Source organism: Suricata suricatta, chromosome 5 (genome assembly GCF_006229205.1).
Source record: "Suricata suricatta isolate VVHF042 chromosome 5, meerkat_22Aug2017_6uvM2_HiC, whole genome shotgun sequence".
Taxonomy (NCBI): domain Eukaryota; kingdom Metazoa; phylum Chordata; class Mammalia; order Carnivora; family Herpestidae; genus Suricata; species Suricata suricatta.
The window spans coordinates 83227235-83251949 of record NC_043704.1 but is presented as its reverse complement, the minus strand read 5'-3'; the positions used below and the strand labels follow the sequence as shown (position 1 = coordinate 83251949).

Here is a 24715-nt window from a genome sequence, read left to right as displayed (position 1 = left end):
TGAACTGTCTTATCCCCCTCTCCTTGATTTTAATTCCACTTATTTCCCTGTGCTGTGGGAGAAATGTCCACCCACGAGAAGAGGAACCTTCCTTTAGTCATTCTACAGGATGGCGAGGAGCATGGTGAATAGGCAGCTTGTGCTTTGCGGTGTGGAACGTTTAGAGTAGGGGAGCGGGGTACTTGATGCCTGCTGGAGGGACCTGCGGGGGGATGGAGGGTGATGGTATTTCTCCAAAGGCAAGCCCTTGCTGGTAACCAGAGTTACCCTGGGAAACACCAGGTCCTCGCATCCTAGATTTTCATCAACATCAATTGTTACAAGAAGGAAACAGAAATGTCCTTACACTGAAAACGTCCTCAGGGGCTCTTGAAGCTCTCTTGAACCTCTGTGTGCCCTCCCCACCCTCACTTCTGAGAAAGTGGAGAAAGCTAAAATTCTTCCAGGGAAAGCCAGTACATGCCCTAGGTAAGCAGGGTTATACAGCTGTTGCCAACTTTCATATAATTCCTGTTCAAAACAATGAATAACACCTCTGGCAAATACAGAAAAACAAAACTGTTAGTAAAAGCAGTTGAAAACATCCAGAAGCCCAATACTCCCCCTTTTCTCTGAAATAAAAACCTCAATTCTCCTATTTAAACAATGTGATAGAAAGCCACGAATAACATTCTAAGCCATATTTGGTAGAATTTTTCTTCCCCATATCAATCACTTCCAGTCATAAACCTCTTGGTTTATGATTTTTTTGGTAAAGGTTTGCTTATAGGAATGTGGGTGATAATCTGGGGGTAGATCTACCTGTTCTGCTTGCCATTCCTGATTGTTTTTGATGCTTACCCTGTATCCCCTCCAGACTATGGCCCAAATTAACAAATTTACAAGTATAGACTAGAATCAAAGAAAACAAAGACAAAGCAGAGAAAAAAAAAGTGTTAAGAAGGCAGACAACAAATGAAGGTGAAGAATTTGGAGCCTCTTTTGTTTGGCAAGATTTTTGATATGTGCTTTACATTTTTAAAAGAGGAAATGTTGGGGGGCATTTCAGTGGCTCAATCAGTTGAGCATCTGCTTTGGCTCAGGTCATGATCTCAAGGTTCATGAGTTTGAGCCCTGCCTCAGGCTCTGTGCTATCGGTCCAGAGCCAGCTTTGGATACTCTGCCACCACCCGCCCTCCTCATATCTTCTCTGTTTGCACGCTCTCTCTCAAAAATACACATTTAAAAAAAACTGAAATGTTGGGAAGTTATCTAGTTTTTTTTTTACTAATAATATAATAGCATAGACTATCTTTTTAAAAATAAGTCTATTAACACCATCCTGTAATTCAAGTAAATCAGGAATTGGGCAAAATCCAGGAGTTTAAAATGACTTTAGAATCTATTTTGAAATGGATTATTTTTTTTAAGAAGTAATGTATACATTTTAACTTTATATTGAGACACTTCAAAATGTGTAAGAAAAATCAGTGCAGTTTGAAAATGTCCTTCCTATAATTCTCCCTTTGGGTATTTGCTCTCTCCCTCTCCCAAGCATATCCCTCCTTCTTATCCCTAATTCTCAAAGCCAGCCCTCTGTTACCAGGTGTGGAAGATGGAATTCAGGCCCATATGGCACAGCCTCCTTATGCCAACAGGAAAAATTGGTGGCTACATTTTAATTAGCCTTCAGATGAGCCCTGGTGGAAAGCCGGGTTTCCTAATCATATTAGGAGGGTGGGATAGGCTACCAGAAGAACTGATCCCTTCACTTCAGGATGAATGTGAACCCAGGCCTTAGCCTTGCACAATTTGAAGAAGGTGAGGTTTTACATGCGTTCATATCCTCTACTGGGCCTCTTTCTGGCCACCAGGTATGCTGTTAGCAAAATGACAAGCAGTCCTGTGATACTCAGGCCCACGGCCACAGGGATTTCTCTCCTGTTTCTGTCACTGAAGCATTCATCCGCTGCAATTGAAGTCAGAGTAACAGGTGTTACAGGCTGGCCACATGCTGGAAAGTAATAACTGCCCCTGCCCGCCTCAGCCTGGCAGAGACGGAAACCCTGGCAGAGACGGAGCTGGTAGGCTTCCCACCTGCTGCCTCACACACACAGATAGGTGAAAACGAGGAGAGAGGGTCACTGCAATGATCTGAAATGCGCAGTGCTTGTGATCACTAACGGACTATATTAAACTGCAGATAACCTAGTCCTCACACCCAGGAAATTATGATTTGATGGGTTGGAGGTGAGGTCCAGGGGATTCTGATGCAGCTGGGGGGCAGATCCAACTTTGGGAAACACTGGTTTAGTCTAGAGAGTAAGGATCAGAACTGTAAGCTAGGGTAAGTTCTGGGGTCATGTTTCCCAACTCTGCAAACAGGAACCTGTGCCAAATTGCATGGCCAAAATTTTCTAGTCAAATCTGGCTTCTTACAAGGGCTGCTGAAGAGTCTGGGGCTGGAGAAACCATTTTCAGGCTCTGGGATTTTGGCTCCCTAAAATGGGTTAAGAATGTGGGAGGTTGAGAATTGGATGAGAGGGTGACAGAGGGAGGGGGGAAAAAAGAAAAGAGAGGTTTTTCTACGTTTCCCTTTGGGCACTGCCAATGGAGGCCGGGTGTACGTTGCTGAAAGGTTTTATTTCTCACCTCTGCCACTACCAGGTTTCACACACTTGCTCACTGCCTGCTTCACAGAGGTTCTGAGCGGGAGGAAGAGCAAGTGGGTACCTCATTTTTTAAGATCACATAATTAATTACAGAGGTTTTGAAATCTTCATCATGAATTCTTAAGTTTCCCCAAATTGGAAGTTTTGAGATAAGATGACAGAGTGGAGCCAACCTACTAAGAAATTTTAATATTTTTTATCTTGGTGCTGTGGTAAAGGTCCAAAATGGAGGCAGAGATTTTAAGACTCAGATAAACCCTACAGAAATCAGGGGATCCAAGGCAACCCACACTTTATTCCTTCCTCAGCTCAGTGCTTCCCAGAAAGTATATCAGTTGAAGATTGTAGGCACATCTTCAACTTTATAATGGAACTCAAAGAGAAGTTGGATTCACATTACAGAAATTTAAGTTACAGCTAATCTTCCAGCTAAATCTATTTATGAAAATTGAGAAGTAGTCAAAATGTCATTAGTTATTATGAGAGGAATGTTTTGGAAACTGCAATTCAATTCCTGCACATATGTAGAAATCCCTGTAACCCATTTTCCCAGCGGAGAAAACAGAGCTACTTCAGAAAGTCAGCCTGGTCTGTTCCTGGCCTTCCTCCTAGGACCTGCGTCCCTCTGTGATGGTTAAAACTCAAAGCAGAAGTTGCATGGAAACTAAGACCAGCTACAAGAAGCTTGAGTCAGAATTGAGCTCATAATTGAAAAGAGCGTGACCAACAGTGTATATTTCTATCTTGAATTATTGCATCTTTCTCTTTTCCCTCTGCAAGGGGGAAAGAATCTATTCTGAAATCTTGAATTTTAGATATTACTAATACTCAGGATCTTTAAAGTTTCCCAATATACCTGAGTTTACTAGCTTGTAAAGGGGAAGGTGGTATTTTCTGACTTTTTGATTCAGTGAGTAAGTGCATGCGTGTGTGTGTGTGTGTGTGTGTTTGGAGGAGACAGAATACATGTTTTCGTCATACACGGAGAACATATCCTGCTGTGGGAGGAGGTGGGTGGGGAAAGACATCTGATTTTGAGGTTGGTTGACTCAGAGGAATGGCAGGAGGGGAAGTTGGCCCTAAAAGTCTTGTGGAATCATACTGTTCTAGGAAGTTCATGTGATTCTTGTCCCTTTGATAATTTCACACACAAACAAACAACTTGACACTATCCCTGGGTCTCTGAAGTTTATGTTTGTGACATGATGAAGATTTAACTTACCATTTCCAAAGTGGTCGTCTTCGAAATCAAAAGCTTGAAACTGAACATTCATTGTTTTTAGTAGAAGGTGGGTTGACAGCTGGACGCTCTGCTCACTCACACACTTGAAGGAATGCCCAACCATGGTCTCAAACATCTTCATGGCACTTTTCATTCCTTGATAAATTTTCTCTGAAAACACAATGAAATATAGATATAGATACATCAGAATCTTGGCATATATCCAATGAGTTCCAGCATTCAGTGGCCCATATTCAGCTAAATGGCCTTCATTACACATGTACTTGTCTACATGAGTTATTATATATGAAAATGAGTTGTCAACTTGACATCTTCTTACCTTTAACCAATAATTATTGGCAACATCCTCTTGAACAATATCAGTATCATATATCTAATATTTTAGATAAACATTTCTTCATATTTTAATTTCCTGGCAAGTTTCTTTAGTATAGGTTCCTTAATAAGATAAGTTTAAGCCATTCAAAAGATAGAAGTTTAAAAAGGAGAAAACAGACATGAAAACTCTTTGTACAGTACCTGGCACATAAGAGGTACTCAACAGTGCTTTGTTATCTAAGTCTGGCCTTTCCAGAGAAACATTTGAGCCCTCTGAGAAATTCCCCCAACTCAACTGGGAACATTACCTTTCTTAAACATGAACATTGTAGGAGTTCTCTCAAATGGCCCCACTGTGGGCAGTCTGAACTGAATCTTTATAAATGTAAATCTGATATGCCATTTCCCTATACCAAACTCTCCAATGACATCCTTTCACACTTTAGGCTAAGATTCAAGGTCCTTGCTTTACCTTACTCACAAACCCTACATGCTCTGACCTGATGCCCCTTGGATCTTCTCTGCTGCTTTGCTCATTCTCTTGCTGGCCCTTGAACACATGAGCAACTTCATTCCTTAGGACTGTGTATCTGTTGTTCCTGCCACCTGAAAAAAGCTTCCCCAGGCCCAGATTCTCCCAATGGGGATATCTCTCTACTCAGATCTCACCTCTTGAGAGAGAACTTCCTCTTCAGAGGGCTTCCCAAAGGCCCCACTTAAAATATCTATCCAGTCCTCTCCACCAGGACCTGCTTGTGTTTGCTCATAGAACTTAATGCTACTTAACTGGCTATTATAATTTAATGTATCTGTTTATGGTCCTTTCCTCACTTCTAGAATGTAAGCTCCATGACAGCAGGGACTGTATATTTGGATAATGTGGATTTCTACTGTCTATTAGAGGGCTTGGCACCTACTTGGCACTAACTATATTTTTGTAAAATGAATTCATGATTTATAGAGTAAACTGCACTACCAATAGCAAATCTTTCCAAAAGTCACTAAACTCTTTATTGTTGCTTTAATGATCTCTGCTTTAATGATATCTGACATAATATAGTCCAGCCTCCTTCATGAGGAAATGAGCAAACTGAAGCAAACAAAGATGTCGTACGTTCTCCCGTTACTTGTCAGTCTGTTTCACCAAAGCAGCATCAAAGATTAGTAAATTCAATGGACTGAAAAGTGAGCTAGCCAGCAGCACAGCACTAGAGCTGGTGGAATAGCCTTCTCTGACTGCTTACCTGGATTTGAGACTGTCAAATACGCTCTCACTTCACTGATATAATATGAGTTTTCATCCTGTAAAACAGCAGTGTGTTAACCTTTGGGCAACTTGTTTCTATGTTTGTGATCCTGGTTTACAAACTTTGTTTATTTTAACTATTAAATTCTTGATATGGGGACTTGGGGGGTGTGTTGGTATGGAGCCATAATTATGTTTGAAAACTTCAAAAAAAGTAAATATACCACAAAATAAATAAATAAGTAATAAGTAATGACTTATCCCTGGCCCCAAATTTCTGTACTGCATACTTGTTGTATAGCCTAAAATTCAAATTCCACCAGCCCAGAGTCCCTTTAGTTGGACCAAGTTTCTTCCTGTTAGAATGCATATACATCGGGAAGATGGAGAAGTTGAAGGGTATACATTAAGCTTTGGCTAGTAATTAATATCTTAGGGTAAGGAGATTCAAACTAAGACCACTCATCTTTAAGGCCACCATTGGTAGACTTCATGGGGCTTATAAACTATTTGGGTGTGCAAAACTTTACATACATTTTCCTGGGGAGGGTATCAACTGCTTTAAATAGATTAAGGGGTTCATGTCTCCAAAATGGCTAGATAGGGCCACTATGAGGGACTCTGGGGAAAAAAAAGGATTTCCTCTGAGAACAGTGGATGTTCTCTAGAAAAAGACCCCAAGTGATTGTGTTCAGAAATGTAAGTCAGTGTCCCACATTGTATTTAGGAATTGTTCTTTTGGAAAAACAAAATGAACCATTACAAAACAGCCCTATAACCTCCTGAGAGACTAACAGTGTGAAACATTAAAGGGAATTGAATTGAGATATGAAAGGGTAAGTTGAAAAAGGAGGTTTTCAGTTTTTTTATTTTTAATTTTTTTAATGGGGGGGATGTAAAGTAGGTGGTTTAGTTATTATTTGTAAACATTCATTAGAAAACTATCCATAAGTAAGAGTGAGCAACCAAAATCAGAATCTGAAATGGAATTACCTTTAGAAGTTCCAAGTCTAGCTATTAAAGAAATTTAGTAATAATAATAATCTTCACTACATTATAGTCCATTTGTGTATAATTTGTAGATTAAATGGTGATTTCCTATACAATATAAGGGTTCCAGAAATACAAACTGTTTTAGTAAGGTAAGCTAGCTGCTATTGATACACTCAACTCTAGATCCTGTAATTCATCAAACAGCACCTACCACGTATGGCTTCTTACCTTACGCCAGGCACTGGAGCAGACACTTCCATGCTATGCCGTATTTAATCCTCACAACTATGAGAAGAAATACAGGCTCACTGATTTGCTCAAGGTCACAGCCCTAAAGGGTGCCAGGGGAAGATATGAACCCAAGCTTCTTGTCACCAAGTCTAGTGTTTAGCTCCTCTTATATCCACTCCAGACCAGGCACTGTTCTAGGTTCCAGAAGAAGACCTGGCTCCTTCCTTCTACGTTCCTACATGCTCAGTCTTAGGTCTCAAAGGCAAGGTAAACAACATGCTTGGACCATCCATTTGTTTTAGAGAGAAACATCTGTGACTCATGCCCTTCTTGGATCACTTTCGCAAACCACTTATTCAGGTTATTCTTTATCTGGGGTCCTTTTTAGCATAAAAAAGACCTGTACTTCAGGGCTCAAAGTCACAGTTATAAGACTCTTCCTTCCCTATGCTAAGAGCAGAGGGGATCCTTTGAAGGAAATTAAGCAGAAAAATGACATGAGCACGACTTTGTTTATTAAAATTGCTTGGGCTGCAGTGTGAGGTTGCTTTAAGGAACTGCAAGAGAGCAGTGGTGAGGCCAGCTCTGAGGTCCATAGGAGTCATCCTGGAATGTTCCCATCCTGTGGCATCTCCCTGATCTAGTCTCGCATTAGGAAGAGCTCTGTATTTCTATAAGAGCTTCACAGTTTACTAAGTGCATGCTTTCACCTACATTGCCTCCTTTGAGCCTCACAACACTCCCCTCCTCCTGAGATAGAATAAATATTATCAATCCATTTGGCAGCTGAGAACAAAGAGACTCAGAGGAGTTAAGCATCTCTACCCTGAGTTCACATTCTTTGTAGGCAAGACAAAACAGAATCTGGTCTTCAGGATCCTGCTCTACATTTTCCTCTGTGAGATATGTGGGTTTAGACAAAAAAATTTGTTGTACGAGAATTTTTTTTTTACATTCCGTAAAATGCAGGTGTCCATACTTAGCCATCTACTGGGCTACACAATTTGTTGGGCCTAGTACAAAATGGAAATGTAGGATCTCTTGTTCAAAAATGATTTAAGAATTTCAGGGGGTGACAGCAAATTTTAAGCCAAGCATGGGCCCAGCCGACTGCACAGGTCACATGCTCATGAAGCCAGCCCTGATAGTAAGGACCATTCCTGCTCCCCAGGAACCAGGGCTCCAGAGGGCTAATGCCAAACGTGGCCTTCCAAAGCACATGGCAGAGTACTCACACTCACTGTTAAGTTCACCTTAATGGTGTTACAGGACAGTCTGGAGCTGGTATCCATTTCCATTCTGACTGAGTCAAAATTAGCCAAATGTTTCCTAGGCCTGAGCTAATGTCTATTGTTATGATAAAGGAAAAGCATTTGTTAGGTGAACTCATGTAAACAAATGGGCAGAGGATGTTTAGTATCTTTGAGATTCCTAGTTTTATATAATTTATGCTACTGATACCAAATGAGTCTTACCTAGAAAATTGTGCCCACTTTTCTGTACAGTTGTGGTGCCACAGGAAGTTCTTAAGGGAAATAAAATTGTCTCTCTTTTTTTAAGTAATCTCTACATCCAACGCATGGCTCGAACTCATGACCTCAAGATCAAGAGTCATGTACACTACCGAGCCAGCCATGTGCCCCCAAACTGTCTTTTATTTAAACTAGAGCTAAGCACTTATTTTTAGACTCAGAAGTTCAGAATTTAGCATAATTTGAATGGCAGTGGGGCTGAAGTTTGTTAAAGTTTTTTTTTTAATGTTTATTTATTTTTGAGAGAAAGAGCACGAGTCAGGAAGGGGCAATGAGAGAGGAAGACACAGAATCTGAAGCAGCCTCCAGACTCTGAGCTGTCAGCACAGAGCCCAACATGGGGCTTGAACCCATGGACCTAAGCTGAAGTAGGATGCTTAACTGACTGAGCTACCCAGATGCCCTGAAGTTTATTTTATTTTATTTAAAAATTTTTTTAATGTTTATTTATTTTGGAGACAGAGACAGAGTGCTAGTGGGGGAGGGGTAGAGAGAGAGGGAGACACAGAATCTGATGCAGGCTTCAGGTTCTGAGCTGTCAGCACAGAGCCTGATGTGGGGCTTGAACCCATGAACCATGAGATCATGATCTGAGCTGAAGTCTAGTGCTTAACCGACTGAGCCACTCAGGTACCCCTAAAATTTATTTTATATAAGGGGCTGGCAAGTTTGTTTGTTTTTTATAATGCAAAGAGCCAGTCAGTAAATATTTTAGGCTTCATGGTTCTGTGTAACTGACACTAAATCCCACCACTGTAACCCAGAAGCAGCCATAGACAACGCATACAGAAGTGAGTGTGGCCATGTTCCAAAAAACTTCATTATGGACACTGAAATTGTAATTTCATGATTTTCATGTGCCATGCAATATTCTCTTCCCCCTGCCCAGGCCATTTAAAAATGTAACAGCTATTCTTAGGTTGGAGACTATAAATGTTTTGGTGGCAGCCTGAATTTGGTCTGGGAGCCATAGCATATCAACTGCTGGTGCCTACCATCAATGAAAAACAAGGTTGCAGAACTAATCAATTGGTTATGAAATGTTACAAAGAGAGTAGTTAACCTCCTATTTGCGAGAACAGAGTTTTGCTAATCATTTTAAAATACTAATTAAAAAATATTTTTTGTTCCCATGTAGCCCAGTTTAGTTGTCAAATCTTTGTGAACATCCTCCAAATTTATTTATTTATTTTTTCCTTATTCAGCAGGATGGGGAAAATTATAACAGGACTTACCTGTTTGATGTGATTAAATGAAGGGATCCATGTAAAAAACTTATCACGAAGTGTTCACTCAAATTTTAACCAGTGTAGGAGCACCTAGGTGGCTCAGTCGCTTAAGTGTCCGACTCTTGATTTCAGCTCAGGTCGTGATCTCATGATCCATGAGATCGAGCCCCCTGTCAGGCTCTGCATTGGCAGTGCAGAGCCTTCTTGGAATTCTCTCTCCCTCTCTCCCCCTCCCCCACTTCCTCCCCCCTACCAAATAAACATTTTTAAAAATTTTAACCAGTGTTATCCAAAACAGTAATAATAAACTCAATTCCCCCTTCTTAGTAAACTTCTCTCATTGAGCTCCAATGATCATTTTTTGACTACTTCCTAGAGCTCAGATCTACCATAGATAGAGAGAACAAGCAAGTGAGCTGAGCTTCAACAGTCCTACTGATTAAAGAAACAGCTGAAACCTCAGCTCTGGGGGATGGAAGTCAGGTGGGTACAGAGGGGGGGCTGGAGGGCTTGGGGGCTTCAGGCAGATGTCATACTTAACCCAAATTCCAGGGGAAATTACATGCTAACATCATACACTTTATAGTATATACTTTCTCTTTTGATGGCCAGAAAGTGACTCTGCCAGATGGTTTTGTTGTTGTTGCTGTTGTTGTTTTGCATTTGGGGTTCAGGCTGTAGAGTGACAAATATCTACCATGTTAGATTCTTGAAAACAAAGTGAAAATCTTTTGTGTACCCATCAGCATTGACAAAAGGAGGCTAAGGACTCCTAACAGCTAAGCAGGGTACTTCAGCACTTACAGTGTGTCCATTTGAATGGATCACTTACAAAAGTCCCATTTCACCATTCAACAAATGGGATGTTGACGCAGTGGCTCCTCACTGCCAGTGTCTAAGAGCTCTGCAATCTCTCATCAGAGAGGTCCTGATTCCTCAAGGGACCTCAACATCCTCCTTAGCAAAGGACCAGGTCCAGAGCAAGCCAGCCAATCAGCTTGCTCAGGAAGGCAACATACAAATGACCTTGAGGCCCTGGATCCTCTCCTTAAGGTCAGCAAAATGCATTGTGGGAGTTTCATAGTTACAGATATTCAAGATGTGGATTTTGTCTTCAACATCGATCAGGACTTTTTTGCTCAGCATTGTTGTGACTACATCAAAAAACCTTTGCTCTGTATATAGCAAAAGGAAGCCAAAGAGGCCATTTCTTTGATGCTGCTGATCTACTTTTTGGCAGCTTGGCCCAGAGTCTCTGGGAAATTTAGATTCACTCCTTTATTGATTTATTTCCTCATCAAACATTTGCTAAAGATATACTATGTGTACAAAGTCAGGGCTGGGTACTGTGAATAATCATAGACATGCCTTCAAGACAGCAAAATGCGCAGTAAGTGCATTAATGGAGGTCAGGGAACAACCAATGGAGGGTCAGGAAACCAAAAGAAGAAAGTCTCCCAGTTTTGCATGGGATGGAGGTGGGGGCTGGGGGCTGGGGAAACTTCATAGGGTGAAGATAACTGAGCCATCTTAAAGCATGAGTGCAAAAGGGCCTGAGGGATGGAAGGGGCATTCCAGGCAGAGGGAAAAGCATAAGGGAAAGCGGGGCATGAAATAGTACAGCATGCTTGGGAAGTTCTAAATAGTGCACTTTGAGGGTGTTAGCATTTGAACCCTGATAACAGTTCCCAGGAGTCTGTAAGTTAATAGGGCTCCTGGATAAACACCAGGTTGGTGGGCAGCATTGGCTTTCCAGACCTTGGCTGGCCAAACACTGCCTGACCAGTGTGCCTCCCCACCACCCGGACCACTGATTTCTCTCATGCCCTGCTTCCAAGTCAGGGTTGGAAGCCTTGCGCTGCGCTGCCGACCAGGAGGATGAGAAGGGGGCAGTGTTGAGCACAGAAACATAAACTCTACACAAAGTTACTGAAAGATATTCTAAAACAAACTATCCTAACAGGAAGGAAGTTGTGGGGAGTGGGGGGAGGGAGGTATATTTATCTTGCACCTGAAGGGTCTGAACAACTTTCGGCTTTGTCACCTTAATCAAATGAGACACTGACATGGAAAGGTTTTCATTTCTTTAAAAAACGAAATGAGAGAAATGAGAAAGGAAACCTACCTCTCCTACCCCACTCGAAGCCAGATGCCACTCTCAGCACTGGCACGTATGTTAGCCTCGCTCCCCTTCACAGCAGTCCAGCCAAACAGGGACTGGTCAGCCCCACCTTCCAGAGGAGGAACAGGCTCGGAAAGAGAGCGAGCAGCTTCTTCATGGTCACATAGAAATGACTTGGATGCTTTAAGTCTCAACTGAACACCATCAAGGGACAGTTCAGGAAGCAGATTTTTCTTTACATTTCTGTCATTGGCAGTACTTCAATTTAAAAACTTATGAATTATCATACATGTTTTGAAAGCTGCAACTATAGACTGTATTTCTTTTATTTTTTCCTATAATGTCTGACTCAGTGCTCAGGACAAAGTAGGTGCTCAGTAAATTCCTATTAATAAAATCTTAATTCAGCCTTGCTCACCAGCATCCATTTGCCATTCTACAACTTGGTTCTCATTTATAACATTTATTATGTTATAATGAACATAAACTATTTTCCAAGGCTCTCTTTTTCTCTAGAGCAGTGGTTCTCGACCAGGGTGGTTTTTCCCCCAGGGGACATTTAGCAATGTCTAGAGATATTTGGGATTATCACAAATGGGGCTGGGTGTTGCTACTGGTATTCCGTAGGTAGAGTCCGGAAGACTGTTCAGTATCCCAGCAAGGCACAGGACAGCCCCCACCACAGACTTCTCTGGCCCCAAATGTTAATACTGTTGCTGTTGAGAAGCACTGGTCTAGAGGCTAGCAATGTTTGACTGGTCGACAGCACTGGTGAGGCCGTTTTTCTTGTGGAAGAATCTAGATGGTCTCCCTGCCTAAATGCATTTCACACAGTCCACATGTTAGGACAGATCATCCACAGGCCAAATTTGGCTTACAACTGTGTTCTGTTTGGCCAGCGGTGTTCAAGCTTTCAAAAAGTGTGCTGCCAACACTAAAAATGAAAGTGTCTGGATTTCTGCCTTGTCTTGAACAATCAGAAGACCTGACAACACTGGTTTCTTATTATGCTGAGGGAAATGGTATGTAAACTATTCAACAACTGGTATAGCAGGACAGCAGCCACTCAGAATGCAGGCCCGACTGTCCACCATGAAAGACAGTGACAGTCCCCAGGGAGAGATGCCAGCCCAGTCACTGGCACCACCAGGCAGAGCTGACGAGTGGCTGCCTCTCGGGAGCGGAGGGCACTCTCTACCCCTCCGTCCTGTGGCCTCCCTCCCAGGGCTTGTCTGTGTCATCGCCTGACTCCGATGTTTTCCTTATGCAGACTTCATGGGTAAATGAAGTCTTCGTCAAAAGTGAGAACATAAGAAATAAAGACTGCCTGTTTTCACACACAAAAAAGGTTACTTGCCTACTTCTCTAGTTAAGTTCTATGTTTAGCACCTGTGATCTTTGAATTTGTGGCTGCAAGCGGCTTAAACAAGTTCTCTTTTAAAATGCAGAAATTCTCCTGAAGGACTAAGGCTGGTGGGAACTTTACTTTCTACACAGGCCCCTTTGCCTTCCTCTTGTTGTAGAGCTAAGGTCTTCTTGAGGAAAGGGTGTTGGAGAATAAAATGAATAAAGTGAATTTGGTTGGTGGGACTCTGGCAAAGCAGCTATTGCAAACTTGGGGCCTTGGATAGTGGCTTTCCTTGCTCCTTCCAGAGGTGGGTGGAGGGCAGAAGGTGCTGCTGGTCCTCCCAGCTCTATCTCCATACTCATTTCCTGTCTACACCGCTGGAGGCACAGAGATTTCCAGAAAGGGGGGGTTCAACACTTGGGTGGAGTTTGCTCAGAGTTCAGCCCCACGGCATTAGAAAGGCAGGCATAGAGGGCATCAGGAGACAGAGGAAAGGAGCAAAAGAGACATTGCAAGGTGCCAAAGAACCCCTGCTCGCAGGCCGACTCAAGGCAGTGGCCGCTGGGTGCTACAGACAAACACTGGAGTCTTCTAATGCCTTCCCTCAGACAGTCACTCACACACATGGTAATCTGGGTGGAATCAAGCCTTGAGCTAAAGCATAAATGCTTGGCTTGTGCCCTCTGCCTTTTTGCCGAGGGGACTTTAAAAGCATTCCTGACCCCTCTGAAGGTTTAACCTCAGTTGTCCAGGAGCAGAGCACGCATTCTGCCCTGAATGTTCTTCTGGTGTGAGAGAATGTTTTCCCCATTCGGTACTGAAAGGAAACCCCTGGCTTCTCATGTGCATGGCTACCTTAAGGAGAAAAGTATGCACAAGGAGGATAATGGAGGACAAAGCCTTTGACACTAACTTAACATCAACAACAGTCACTTATCAAACTTTGTTATGTACCAAGCACTGTGCTAGACAGTTTACACATTACCATTTCTGATTCTCCCAAGGGTCCCACTAAGGAGGTGTAGTTTTTTCCATTTTATAGATGATAAAACATGCCCCAACTAGTCCAAGATCATGTGGCCGAGAGCCAATCTTGACTTGTTTCAGGTCAAAGTCTACACTCATTCGTCCCCAAGATCTCCTACCCAAGACCCCTCTAATTTCAGGGGTCACATTGACAGGTAAGCGGGAGGCCCACGGCAAGTCTCAGCTGCCAGCGTCCTCTCAGCCCCTCCTCCCCGGCTCTTACTTGGCCTGTTTGAATGACACTTTGGGAGAAGCAGGGGCAAGTCTCTCCTTTGAGAGCGTAATGACCAGCATTATGTCCCCAAGACATTTTCTAACTTCAGTCACTGTAATCATAGCTACTCGCTATTGAACATCTACTTTCCAAGTATTGGGCAATGCTCTTTATAAAGGTGATCTTTAATTTCTTTCCCTCATTTTTCAAATATTAAAGTTCAGACAAGTTAGGTTGCCTGCCTGATGTCACAAAGGCGAGCAAGTGACAGTGTCAAATTTGCACCCAAAACTCTCTGACCTCACTTCCATAGTATTTCTACTCCACTCTGTTGTCTACTTTTTTCATAATATGGTCTGGGAAACCCAGTGCTGGGTTAGTCCCTAAATCTTGCCTGCTGCAGTTGGAAAGAACCCATGGTGCATTTGATCGTGGTTTTAGAATAATCCCATTTCTGTGTGCCCACTGGGAATTTCTACGGGTCTGTTGATCTGTACAGCTTCCTCCTTTGGGTGGTTTGCAAAGGGCACCTGTGGCTGGATTCCCCAAAGCCATGCCTCCCCTAAGAGGCACTGAAGCCCTTCTTGGGCTGCACAGAGGAGGCTGAAGGGGGAAGGAGGCAAACATAAGATGTTGACACTTCCCTCTTCTCCATCTCCCTGCCCCTCATTCTTATCAGGGAATATCTCAAAAGGTCCTGAGATCTACTTCTTTTGGAACTTAAAGTGAAGTGTGTGGTTGCGCCACTGAGCCCCAGGGTGAAGGAAAGGGAAAGCAATGCTAGAGCCAGTTGGTGTGAAGGAACTCAGCTCTCACCTTGGTAAATGTGAGATTCACAAATCCGCCTTGGAAATTCAAGAGGAGGTTGGATTTTGGAGAGCCACAGTTCCCAGAGGCTTGTGTTGTGTTGGGATCGATGTTGAAGTATCTCTGAGGTGAAAAAACCTAAGCCAAATGAAACAGATCAGATCAAGGAGATGTAGAAGAAAACTATAGCTAGGGAACCAGAAGCAAAGGCTAGTAAGTGAGTCTGAAACATTCCCTTGAAAGTTTCAAAGTCCCCAGAAAACTCCTATCATTTCCAAACTGATTTATATTCAAAAGAGTTTTTAAAGGAGTTCTCCCACAGAAACAGTTCCTTGATAGATAATTTATAGCCAATCTTATCCTGATATACTGCACCCAATTTAATTTTTGTTAAGTAAAACATGTTAAAAGGTACTACAGGAAAGCATTTGCTGTCTAATGTATTGAGTTTCAAATGAAAACCTGAATGTGGAAGTTTTATAAAGCCTGTGCAAAAAAAGAAAGTATTACTTTTATGGTGATGCCTTTAGTAAAGCAAATAATCCCAGCCCTACCCCCACCCCTTCTAATCTTGTTTTTAATATGGATTTTTTTATACTAATGTCACAGCTGGCTAGAACCATGGAGACTAATCCAAATCTCTTACTTCACAGGAAAGTTGCTGAAGTTTGCAGTTATCAGGAGGGATAAGGCCAGGTTGGGCTCAACACTGAACTCACCCTAACACTCTGCCCACATTGGCTAAAACTAAGAGGTGTGCACAGTTACAATTTGGGTGCGTGCCTTCCTCTATCTAGTCACTATCATTTTCTGGTTTTATATGTATCCTAAGACAGATTCACCATTTTTTAAATATAAAGTTTATTCATTTATTTTGAGAAAGAGAGAGGGCTTGTGGGGGGAGGGCAGAGCCAGCCCAGAGCCCAACTCAAGGCTTGAATTCACGAACTGTGAGATTACAACCCAGGTGGAAATCAAGAGTCAGTCGCTCAACCGACTGAGCCATCCAGGCACCCCCAAACAGATTCACCTTTTCATGGGGCACCTTGGAGAAAGAGGAGTTTGCAACTCTTTGTTTCATTAAAATATGACACAAGATGCAGGGGAATGTTTATTCTTAGCAAGACACACTGCACTCAAACTTTTTGAAGATAGTTCTATGGCCCCGACTTACCGACTCTGTGTCTTGAACCGTTAGCTCTATCCCCATCTCTGCTTTGATACAGAGCCTGCTTCCATTTAGAACTTGATAAATTCCGGTCTTGGGTGATGAAGGCTGAGGTGCCAGAGTGGGCCCAGGAGCCATGGTGGCAGGTGAGGCCGTCTGGGTGGTATTGTGTGCAGGTGGGGTGTGCGTGGGTGGTGAGGGGGACAACGTCGCTGGAAGGTTGGTCTGGTTACTGGGTTGGGTGCTTTTCCTAGCTGTGGGGCAGTTTCCTGTTGTGTGGGCTGGTGGGGTGATGGTGGGTGGCAGTGAACCTGGCGGTGCCCTGGAGCCAATGGAAGCCTCGGTGCCTGGAGCAGTTGTGTCTGAGTTACTGGGTGTGACCAGGGTTGTGACTAGGGTGTGAATCCTGGGGCTGGTAGATGGGGTACTGTTTATAGTTACCAAGGAAGTTGTTCCTAGAGTTTTTATTGTGACTGGGGGCTCAGAGCTGGGGGTTGTGGCAGCTCTTTGAGAGGTGACATGACCATCCGTTGATCTTGCTGCTGAAGTTTTGGGAGGTACTTGGTGAGTTGGTTGCAGGAAAGGTTTTGCTATGGCTTGCACTGTTGCTGCGGTTGTAGGTTGATATTCCGCAGTTTCTGGAAACACTTTTGCTCTTGTTTGGCTGCCATAATGCAAAATCACTGCAGATTAGGAAACAAAAGTGTTACCACACTCATAGCTCACATTAGTGAGTCTCTCCTGTACCCCCATTTTAGTGTTGCTTCACTACAAATTAACATGCATTTATTTATTTACATTTCTCTTTGAGACTCTGACTTTGTTGCCTTCATATACATATACTCAGAAATGTGACTGCTAGATCACATGGTAGTTCTACTTCAAATTTTGTCATTTTCTTTCTTTAAGTTTATTATTTATTTATTTTTAGTTTTTTAATGTTTATTTTTTGAGAGAGCTAGCACGCGCACACGAGGGAGGGGCAGAGAGAGAGGGAAACAAGAATCTGAAGCAAGCTTCAGGCTTTGAGATGTCTGCACAGAGCCCGATGTGGGGCTCGAACCCACAAACTGTGAGATCATGACCTGAGCCGAAGTCGGATGCTTAAGCAACTGAGCCACTCAGGCGCCCCTGAATTCTTTTAAAGATAAATATGATTTATTTTATTTTTTCCAAACATGCTCAATTTACTTTTAAAAAGGAACACACATATATTTAGATTTGGGGGAAATTTACAAGGATATAACAGTGAAGTGAAGACCACCAAAGATTCTACCATGAAGCCACAATTTCAAAGGTCGACTTGCACCCATGTTTTTTATAGAATCGTGATCACACACATATTCTTCTGCATCCAACTCCTTTGTATGAGGTGCGGTACTAACACCACAGAGTGATCATGCTTAGCTAGATATCTAAGTGCTGATGCTCCTTCATTCCCCATCTTTCAGTGTGAATCCAGAGAGTTCGTCGCAGACAGTGCTTCTGGGTGGGGTGCTGCTGTGATGCCCTGATAGAGCTGGACAGCATGAAGGGTGGTAATAAACCCTTATACAGAGTTTTATACTTTGCATACAATCATACAACCCCAGGTTTGAAAGTCCAAACCCTAATATGATGTACCTATGAATATTTGTCATGTGTTCATCCAATGTATGCATGATTATCTCCAATGGTAGGAGATTCATTTCCTTTCCAATTTTATTTTGCTGCCGGTTTTTAAGTATATTTATTTTGGGGGATGGAGGAACAGAGAGAGGGAGTGGGGGGGAAAGAGAATCCCAAGCAGGCTCAGCAGGTTTCATACTACCAGTGGAGAGGCGTCACACAAGGCTCAAAGTCACAAACTGTTAAGATCATGACCTGAGCTGAAATCAAGACTTGGGCACTTAACTCCAGCATCCCTTGCTGCCAGTTTTTGTAAATACAGATCAGTTTGTGTCTGGTTCCTGATGTTTGCTTAACCTCTTGAATGGCTCAGCCTTCCTCAGCTAGGAAAGAAAATTAAGCCCTAATTAAGCCCTAATTGCTCTGACACATTTGGTGGGCTATCCTTTATAGTTTGGTTTAAATGCCAGCTCTTCAGAGAGTCTTCTCTGTCATCCTTAAATTAGCTCCCCACTCCACAATTTCACATCACCATGTTATACTCATTGCCTGCACTGCACTAATCACAACTTGTAATTATGTAAGGGGATGGTACTGACATATTTAATAGTAAGCCTGGCCAGACAGCGTGTAACAGCACTATGATTGCCCTGATTATATTTTATTTATTGGTTTATTTATTGACTGTTCATCTCTCCCACAAGATTAAAAGTAACTTCAACGTGGGAATGGTGTATTTTTTTCACCACCAGTGCCTATGCATGGGAAGTGTTCATATGAACTGGATGAGTAGATGACTGGATGGGTAAATGAGGATAATAGGACTGAATAGCATTGTAGACTTTCTAGGATTATTGTAAGGCTCAAACGAGTTGGTTTAAGTGAAGTCTTCCTAGACCATTAAGCATACCTGGAGTGTGTGTTACTGTCACAGGTTCTCTCCTGGACCATCTCTCTTTTGTTTTTTATTTTTTATATATGTATTTTTAATTTAAATTTTAGTTAGTTAGCATACAGTGCAATATTGGTTTCAGGAGTAGAATTCAGTGATTCATCACTTACATACAGCACTCAGTACTTATCATAAGTGTCTCTTTGGACATCTCTGGAGGGTAGAAGGCCTCTGGCTCTTTTCAACCCTAATAGTTCTATCCTTGGCTCCTCCCACACACACAGCAAATCAGAAAACTGGAAAAAAATGCAGATGACATTCCTTGAGAGTTTATGATCAGGCTCACTGAGAGGCGGCTTTGTGTCTTCCACACTGGTTTCATTGTATTTGCTCACTGTATTTACACTCGCTGGAGCTGGAGCTCCCCAGTGCTGGCCAGTGACTTGGAAAGGGGATCACTCTATGCTGGTGTCTCATGTCTAATCAGAATCATCCATAAACTCCTCTACTATCTCCCGTTTTCATTCACTACATTTCTAAGTGGACACTTCTCTTATAATAATAGCAATAAAATTTCCAAGTTACTGGGTACTAACGATACGGCAGGCCTTAGATCAAGGGTTATCTTTCACCAACTCCTCTCAAAAAACCCTCTGATGGGTTCTATCTTTATCTGTTTTTCAGAGGATGAAACTCAGGTTTAGAAAAATCCCATCAACTTGACCATAATCTTACAACTAGTAAATTCTGGAAGTGAGACTTGAGCTCCTGTCTGAACCAAAGCCTGCCCTTGGATTTGGGATGTGTGGATGTGGTGTGCATCACTAGGAAGAATGGTGAGCAAAGAGACAAAAACAGAGAAGAGAAGAATAGTAGGGTATTTCTCCAGTGATCCCAATTCACCAAACCCTCATAATGGTGGTCCGTGGTGAGGTTTTTCAAAGGCTCAGATGCTAAAATAGTGGTAATTTTCCAGAAGAAAAGTTCTAACTTCAAGCCCACTTATGAAATATTTCTATACAGCTGGCGTGAAAAATGAGAAAGACAAAAGTAACACTTAAGATTGCCTTGAACGACCTTCTAGAAAGGCTCATTAATGACATTATGTGAGACTATTATTAAATGATTTTTTTGTATCTAAAATGTTCATTTAGATAATTTGAAATGTATGATACGTGAGAGTTGTGGATTTTATGGGCTGTAGCTTTACTTTGCAACCTTCATTTTTTATGCCTACATTGTAGAATTTGGAGCAAGACTTTCCCTTTCCAGGCTGTTAAGAAGGTTGACAGTTGTGGAAGATTTACTTTCACAGTTTATCTGAGCTAAGCTTGAGTTGCTGGTTCCTCAGTCATGACCACAACAGAAACCCCAATAAGTTTATACTATGACTATGGAGAAAGAGAATTCACTCCAGATGTACTTTCCAGGAATATCTTGTAGTGTTAAGCAAAGATTGATTCAGAGAATTCTGGGAGACTAGAAACCATTTGCCTTTTGTTCTCTTAGGGAGATCAGTAGATCCTTGATAAAATCTCACTGTGCACAGCTTATGCTTATGAGCTAAAGCAAATCTTTAGCACTGAGTAGCACACCCTTTAAAAGGGGGAGCCTTTCTCATAGTGTAATTAAAAGTCCTCTCTCAGTAGTGATGAGTGAACTCAAACAAGGGGGAAAAGCACATTGGTCATTCATGAATGCACAGCATCCCAAACAGGACAAGATAACTTATGGCACCCATCAAGATGAGATTGGTGTACAGGAAGTATTTGTGGGGTGGCTGGAGGTGATGGCAGTCCATGATGTCTTGGTATGGTGTGTGGCTTTGTGGTGGGCAGAAGGCTGGGCCGGCGGGTGGCTGGACCAAAAGTGTCAGAATGTGTTACAGATTGAACCAGACTGTGTTCCCAGATAGAACTGGGACATGTTGTTCTAATAGTCTTCTCCTTACCCTCTGTGGCTTCTCCCCTCTCCCCCCGCGCCTCCATCTCCCTGTAGAACTGTGGAGTATAAGAGATGGGCAAGAATTAGATGGATAACTGACAGGAGTAGGATGCTGTGCATTAAAAAAAAATATTCTAGAAAGTTCAAACGTTTGTTAGGTACTTAATAGAAATTATATTATGCCAAATATACTGTTTTGTAAAATCTATGTATATGACCACACATATGTGACCAATCTTTGTCAAAATTGGGTCACAGTTCTTAAACAGGACCTTTGACCCTGTAAAGGTTTAGTTTAGTTCAACAGTCTGTCTGAGACCCATGAAGAGGGCAGTGGGCAGAAGTGAGGGCAAGACATAGCTCAGAATCTGTCCCAACTCTTCCTCTACTCAAAAGAACACAGCTATGGAGTTCATAGGCTGATTTGTCAAGCCCACACCCCCAATCTCCCAGCATCTTCTCTCCAGGATTCAGGAGACTCAGCCAACAAGCACCCCAGGACTGAGACCTGGACTTCTCTAGATGATGAGGTGCATGAGGAGGTGTGAGAAGGTTTGGAATCCCCTACAACCCACAGGAGCTGAGAGATGACTCATCAGCCCAACCCTGGTAAAGTCAGTGACCATGCAAGGGCTTTTTCTCTAGGTACTTTCCAGATGGCTGGTCCTTCCCAGATAGCATTTGTTTGGTTTCCCAGCCACACCCAATTCAACAGATCTGAGGAGTTTCTCCGGAGCCAAGCTCCATGCCAGGCATGGAGTCTTTGTTCTCAGGAGTTCAAAGCTTTGTGAGGCAGACACATAAATGAACCACACTCCATGATGTTAGAAGAGTTATTATAGAAGGAGGTCCTGGGTGCTATGGGGGGTGGTGGGGAATCCAACACCAGGAAAATTCTTTAGTCAGACAAGAAAGTAAGTGGTATCCCAGACAGGATGAAAAGTACATGCAAAGAAAGGCACGGGGTCTTCAGAGCCTGGTATATCTGGAGAATAGCAAGGGGATAAGTATCATGGGGACATAAGAAGGAGGGAAGTGAGGTAAGGGGCCAGGAGGGAACAGGCTTGGCAGATCTTGGAAGCTATCCTTTGTCTGCAGTTGGGAACACAGTTGGGAAGTAAATGGAGCCCTGTGGCCATATTCAGGGGCAGGGAACTGAATTTAGTCCCCAGATACTTTCTCTGGCACCTCCCCAGGCAGCAGAAGCAGCCCCAGCTGGGTGCAGCAGGATGACTGTTTCCAGCACAATTTAACCTTCAGTCTGTAGCCAAAAGATGTAAACCTTCTCTCTGTTACTCTCCTGTGGGACCTGAGAGTCAAAAGGAACCCTCATAAAGAAGGGGCTCCAGTCCTGTGGCATAGACTGCTGGCTAACTACTCCCAAATCCAGTCTCCCCCTTTTCCTTAGTAACAGAACTGAAAATTCAAGCTGAGTTCTTGATGCCTGGAATAGAGAACCCTGCCTCCAAAATTTTTTTTTTTTTTTTTTTTTTTTTGCTGGGTGGGAATGTGTGACTGCATTTAAGCCAAAGCAATAGAAGTGGTAGGGTTATGTGGGGGTTCCAGGAGGGCTGCTCAAAGGGACCTCAGTCACCTTCGAGACCTCGCTATTGCCTTTCTGTTTTCCTTTTCAAACCAGCCTGCAACTTGTATGTGATGGTTGGAGGTGCAGCAGACACTCAGAACCATGAAAAGACCTTGCAGGTGAACATCACACGTAGGAGGGTGGGCCATAATAATGAGCCCCTCACTACACCTGGTGTGAATTCTTTTGGACTTGTCTTCACATGAAGGAGAAACATTATCTTGTTTATTTTGCTTTTTTTTTTTTTTGCCTACCATGAACAGCTGAATCTAAATGCAACTGATACAAACTTAAATCCCCTCATTTTATGAGGGAAGTATTTGTTGCCAGGGAAGCAAAGTGACTGGATAAAGATCATAGAGCCAGTTTACCTTGGAGCTAGGTCTCTCCTACCAAAATGTCCAAAGGTTTTTGCTCGTGTCCAGTTGAACAAGTATGTGCTGACCTATGCATACAGGGCCGTGTGATGCAGGGGCACAGAACATGGACCCTGACACCAGGCTTCTTGGATGCAAATCTCAGCCTGCCCCTTGCTAACAGAGTGACCATGAGCAATTCCCTAACCTGCCTCAGCACCCTCATCTGGCCTCATGTGGCCCCTCCACATACTTCACTCACTCAGTTCACCCTAGAGAATTTGTAGCTCAGAGAGGAAAGGGCAGTGTATGCCCATGAATTTATTGAGCTCTCATTGCATTTATGCCCCTGCGAGCCTTCTAGCACTGTCTGAACTGGTGCTCACACACAGGTTAAGGAAGGTTACTGCTAGACTGAGATCTTTTGCTTTTTTATTAGCTTAGATTTTGCCTTTTGCCTCCAGAAGAATGTGAAAGTCTACTTCTGAAAACCTGGCAGAAGTAAAACAGCCTGGATTAGGACACTGGCCTGACTCTTCATCCAACTTCTCTGACAGTTCATGTTGTAGTCAAGTGCCTCTGCACCCCACTGTAAGCATGTTAGCAGGGCCATATGGACAGAGTTGGTTTCCTCACGTGTTCAACTCAGTGCTTCTAGAAGAAATTGTGGATTAACCATCACCTAGATAATAGTACACAAGAAGACTCAATGTTCAAGGGAGAAAAAGCTCTTCATAATAGCAGAGGATGGGCACACAAAAGAATCATTAAGAGCTCAGTTTCCCAGGGGGTGCTGAGTGGCTCAGTCAGTTAAGCATCCAACTCTTGGTTTTGGCTCAGGTCACACGATGTGAGATGGAGCTCAGAGTAGGGCTCCATGCTGACAGCACTGAGCCTCCTTGGGACTCTCTCTCCCCTCTTTCTGCCCCACCCCACCCCTCCCCCCACTCACTCTCTCTGTCTCAGAATAAATAAACAAACTTAAAAAAAAAAAAAGCTCAGTTTCCCAGACAGCTTCTCTGATCTGAATTATAATAATACTTAAAAAAAATTCTTGACTCCTTGGCTTACAACTCTCTGAAATGGCATAATTTGTCAGACCACATCTCATTCACCTTCACACTTCACTGTTTATATATAAACACAGCACTTCCGTTTAAGATAAACTGGAAAAGCAAAGCATAATGTGCTTTTCCTGGACAGTATGGCAAGAGCCCCATCTCTAAGCCCCTGATCAATTCTCCACCTCTTAACTCTGATTACTACAAACTTTCCCTTCATAAGGTGCCCAGAACCCATCTGGGAACCAGGTAGAGTGTCACTGTCTTCTGGAGTTGATACATACTCTACCAGACTCACTGACAACAAGCCAAAAGTGTGAAAGCTTTTGGGGAAAAAAATGAAAGCGTGCTGTATGCATTGAGGAGATATTCCATGCCAAACACCTACAGTTGCTAAAGCCATTCAGCTATCTCCAGTCTATCCTGTCTTACCTTTCAGTGGCACTAGCATGCATTTGGATTTAATAGGACCAGAGATAGCAGGTCACCGCGGACAGCCATGGGTGTCACTCACCAGCCAGGGCCATGAAGAGCACTACTGCTGCAGAGAGCTGCCAGGGCATGACTGGGAGCCAGAGAGGAGCTGCGGCCTCACCGAGGGCTGGCTCTGTTGCGCACTGCCACCACACTCCGCACTTCTCAGTCTCTGAATAGTACGAGGATAATTCCAGAGCAGGCTCCAGGAACAAAGAAGACACCTCTCTTTGCCCCTCATTCATTTGTGGCAGAGAAACCAACGTCACTTTCATTATGAGAAGTAGTAGCTGAAACTCCCTACCAAGTGGTACGCTGAGTGGGGAGGAAAACCAGAAGTGGCCCTTGTGTGAAAGCAGCCACTTTCATCTCTGCCTTTAGTGTTTGTGAGGGGTGGGGACCATGCCCTCTCCCCTACTCCAGCCAAGGTGAAGGGCATCTGAAACCATTTCTCCACAAGAGGTGGAGGACCTGTGGCAGTGCCAGCTTCCTTTTCTCGTAAGTTGGGTTTCCATTTTTCTCTAAGATCTTAAGTACATTTCTGTAAACCCAAAGACTCTCCTCGGCCAGGAGAAAACCAACCTCTCAGTCATGAAGGTGAGCAGGAGTCTTCAAACTCGGTGGCTAGAGCACTGCCTCTGTGTGCATTCATGAAAAGTCTGAGGTA

At 43.1% G+C, this 24715-nt stretch overlaps 1 protein-coding gene across 2 annotated transcripts in view; it reads right to left on the bottom strand.

Annotated features, from left to right (window-relative positions):
* The window catches only part of LAMP3 (lysosomal associated membrane protein 3), a 34512-nt gene extending 10196 nt beyond the window's left edge, over positions 1 to 24316 (bottom strand). The window contains exons 1-6 of one of the 2 annotated variants that reach the window (XM_029939808.1): positions 24089 to 24316; positions 16135 to 16811; positions 14970 to 15098; positions 5457 to 5514; positions 3874 to 4044; positions 1080 to 1948 (exon numbers count right to left, since the gene is read on the bottom strand). In XM_029939808.1, coding sequence (XP_029795668.1) covers positions 1809 to 1948; positions 3874 to 4044; positions 5457 to 5514; positions 14970 to 15098; positions 16135 to 16811; positions 24089 to 24293 — 1380 coding nt within the window. In that variant the 5' untranslated portion in view covers positions 24294 to 24316 and the 3' untranslated portion in view covers positions 1080 to 1808. Of the gene's footprint in view, positions 1 to 1079; positions 1949 to 3873; positions 4045 to 5456; positions 5515 to 14969; positions 15099 to 16134; positions 16812 to 24088 lie in introns of those variants that run through there. The other variant, XM_029939809.1, reaches the window with a different exon arrangement.
* Between the last annotated feature and the right edge of the window lie 399 nt (positions 24317 to 24715).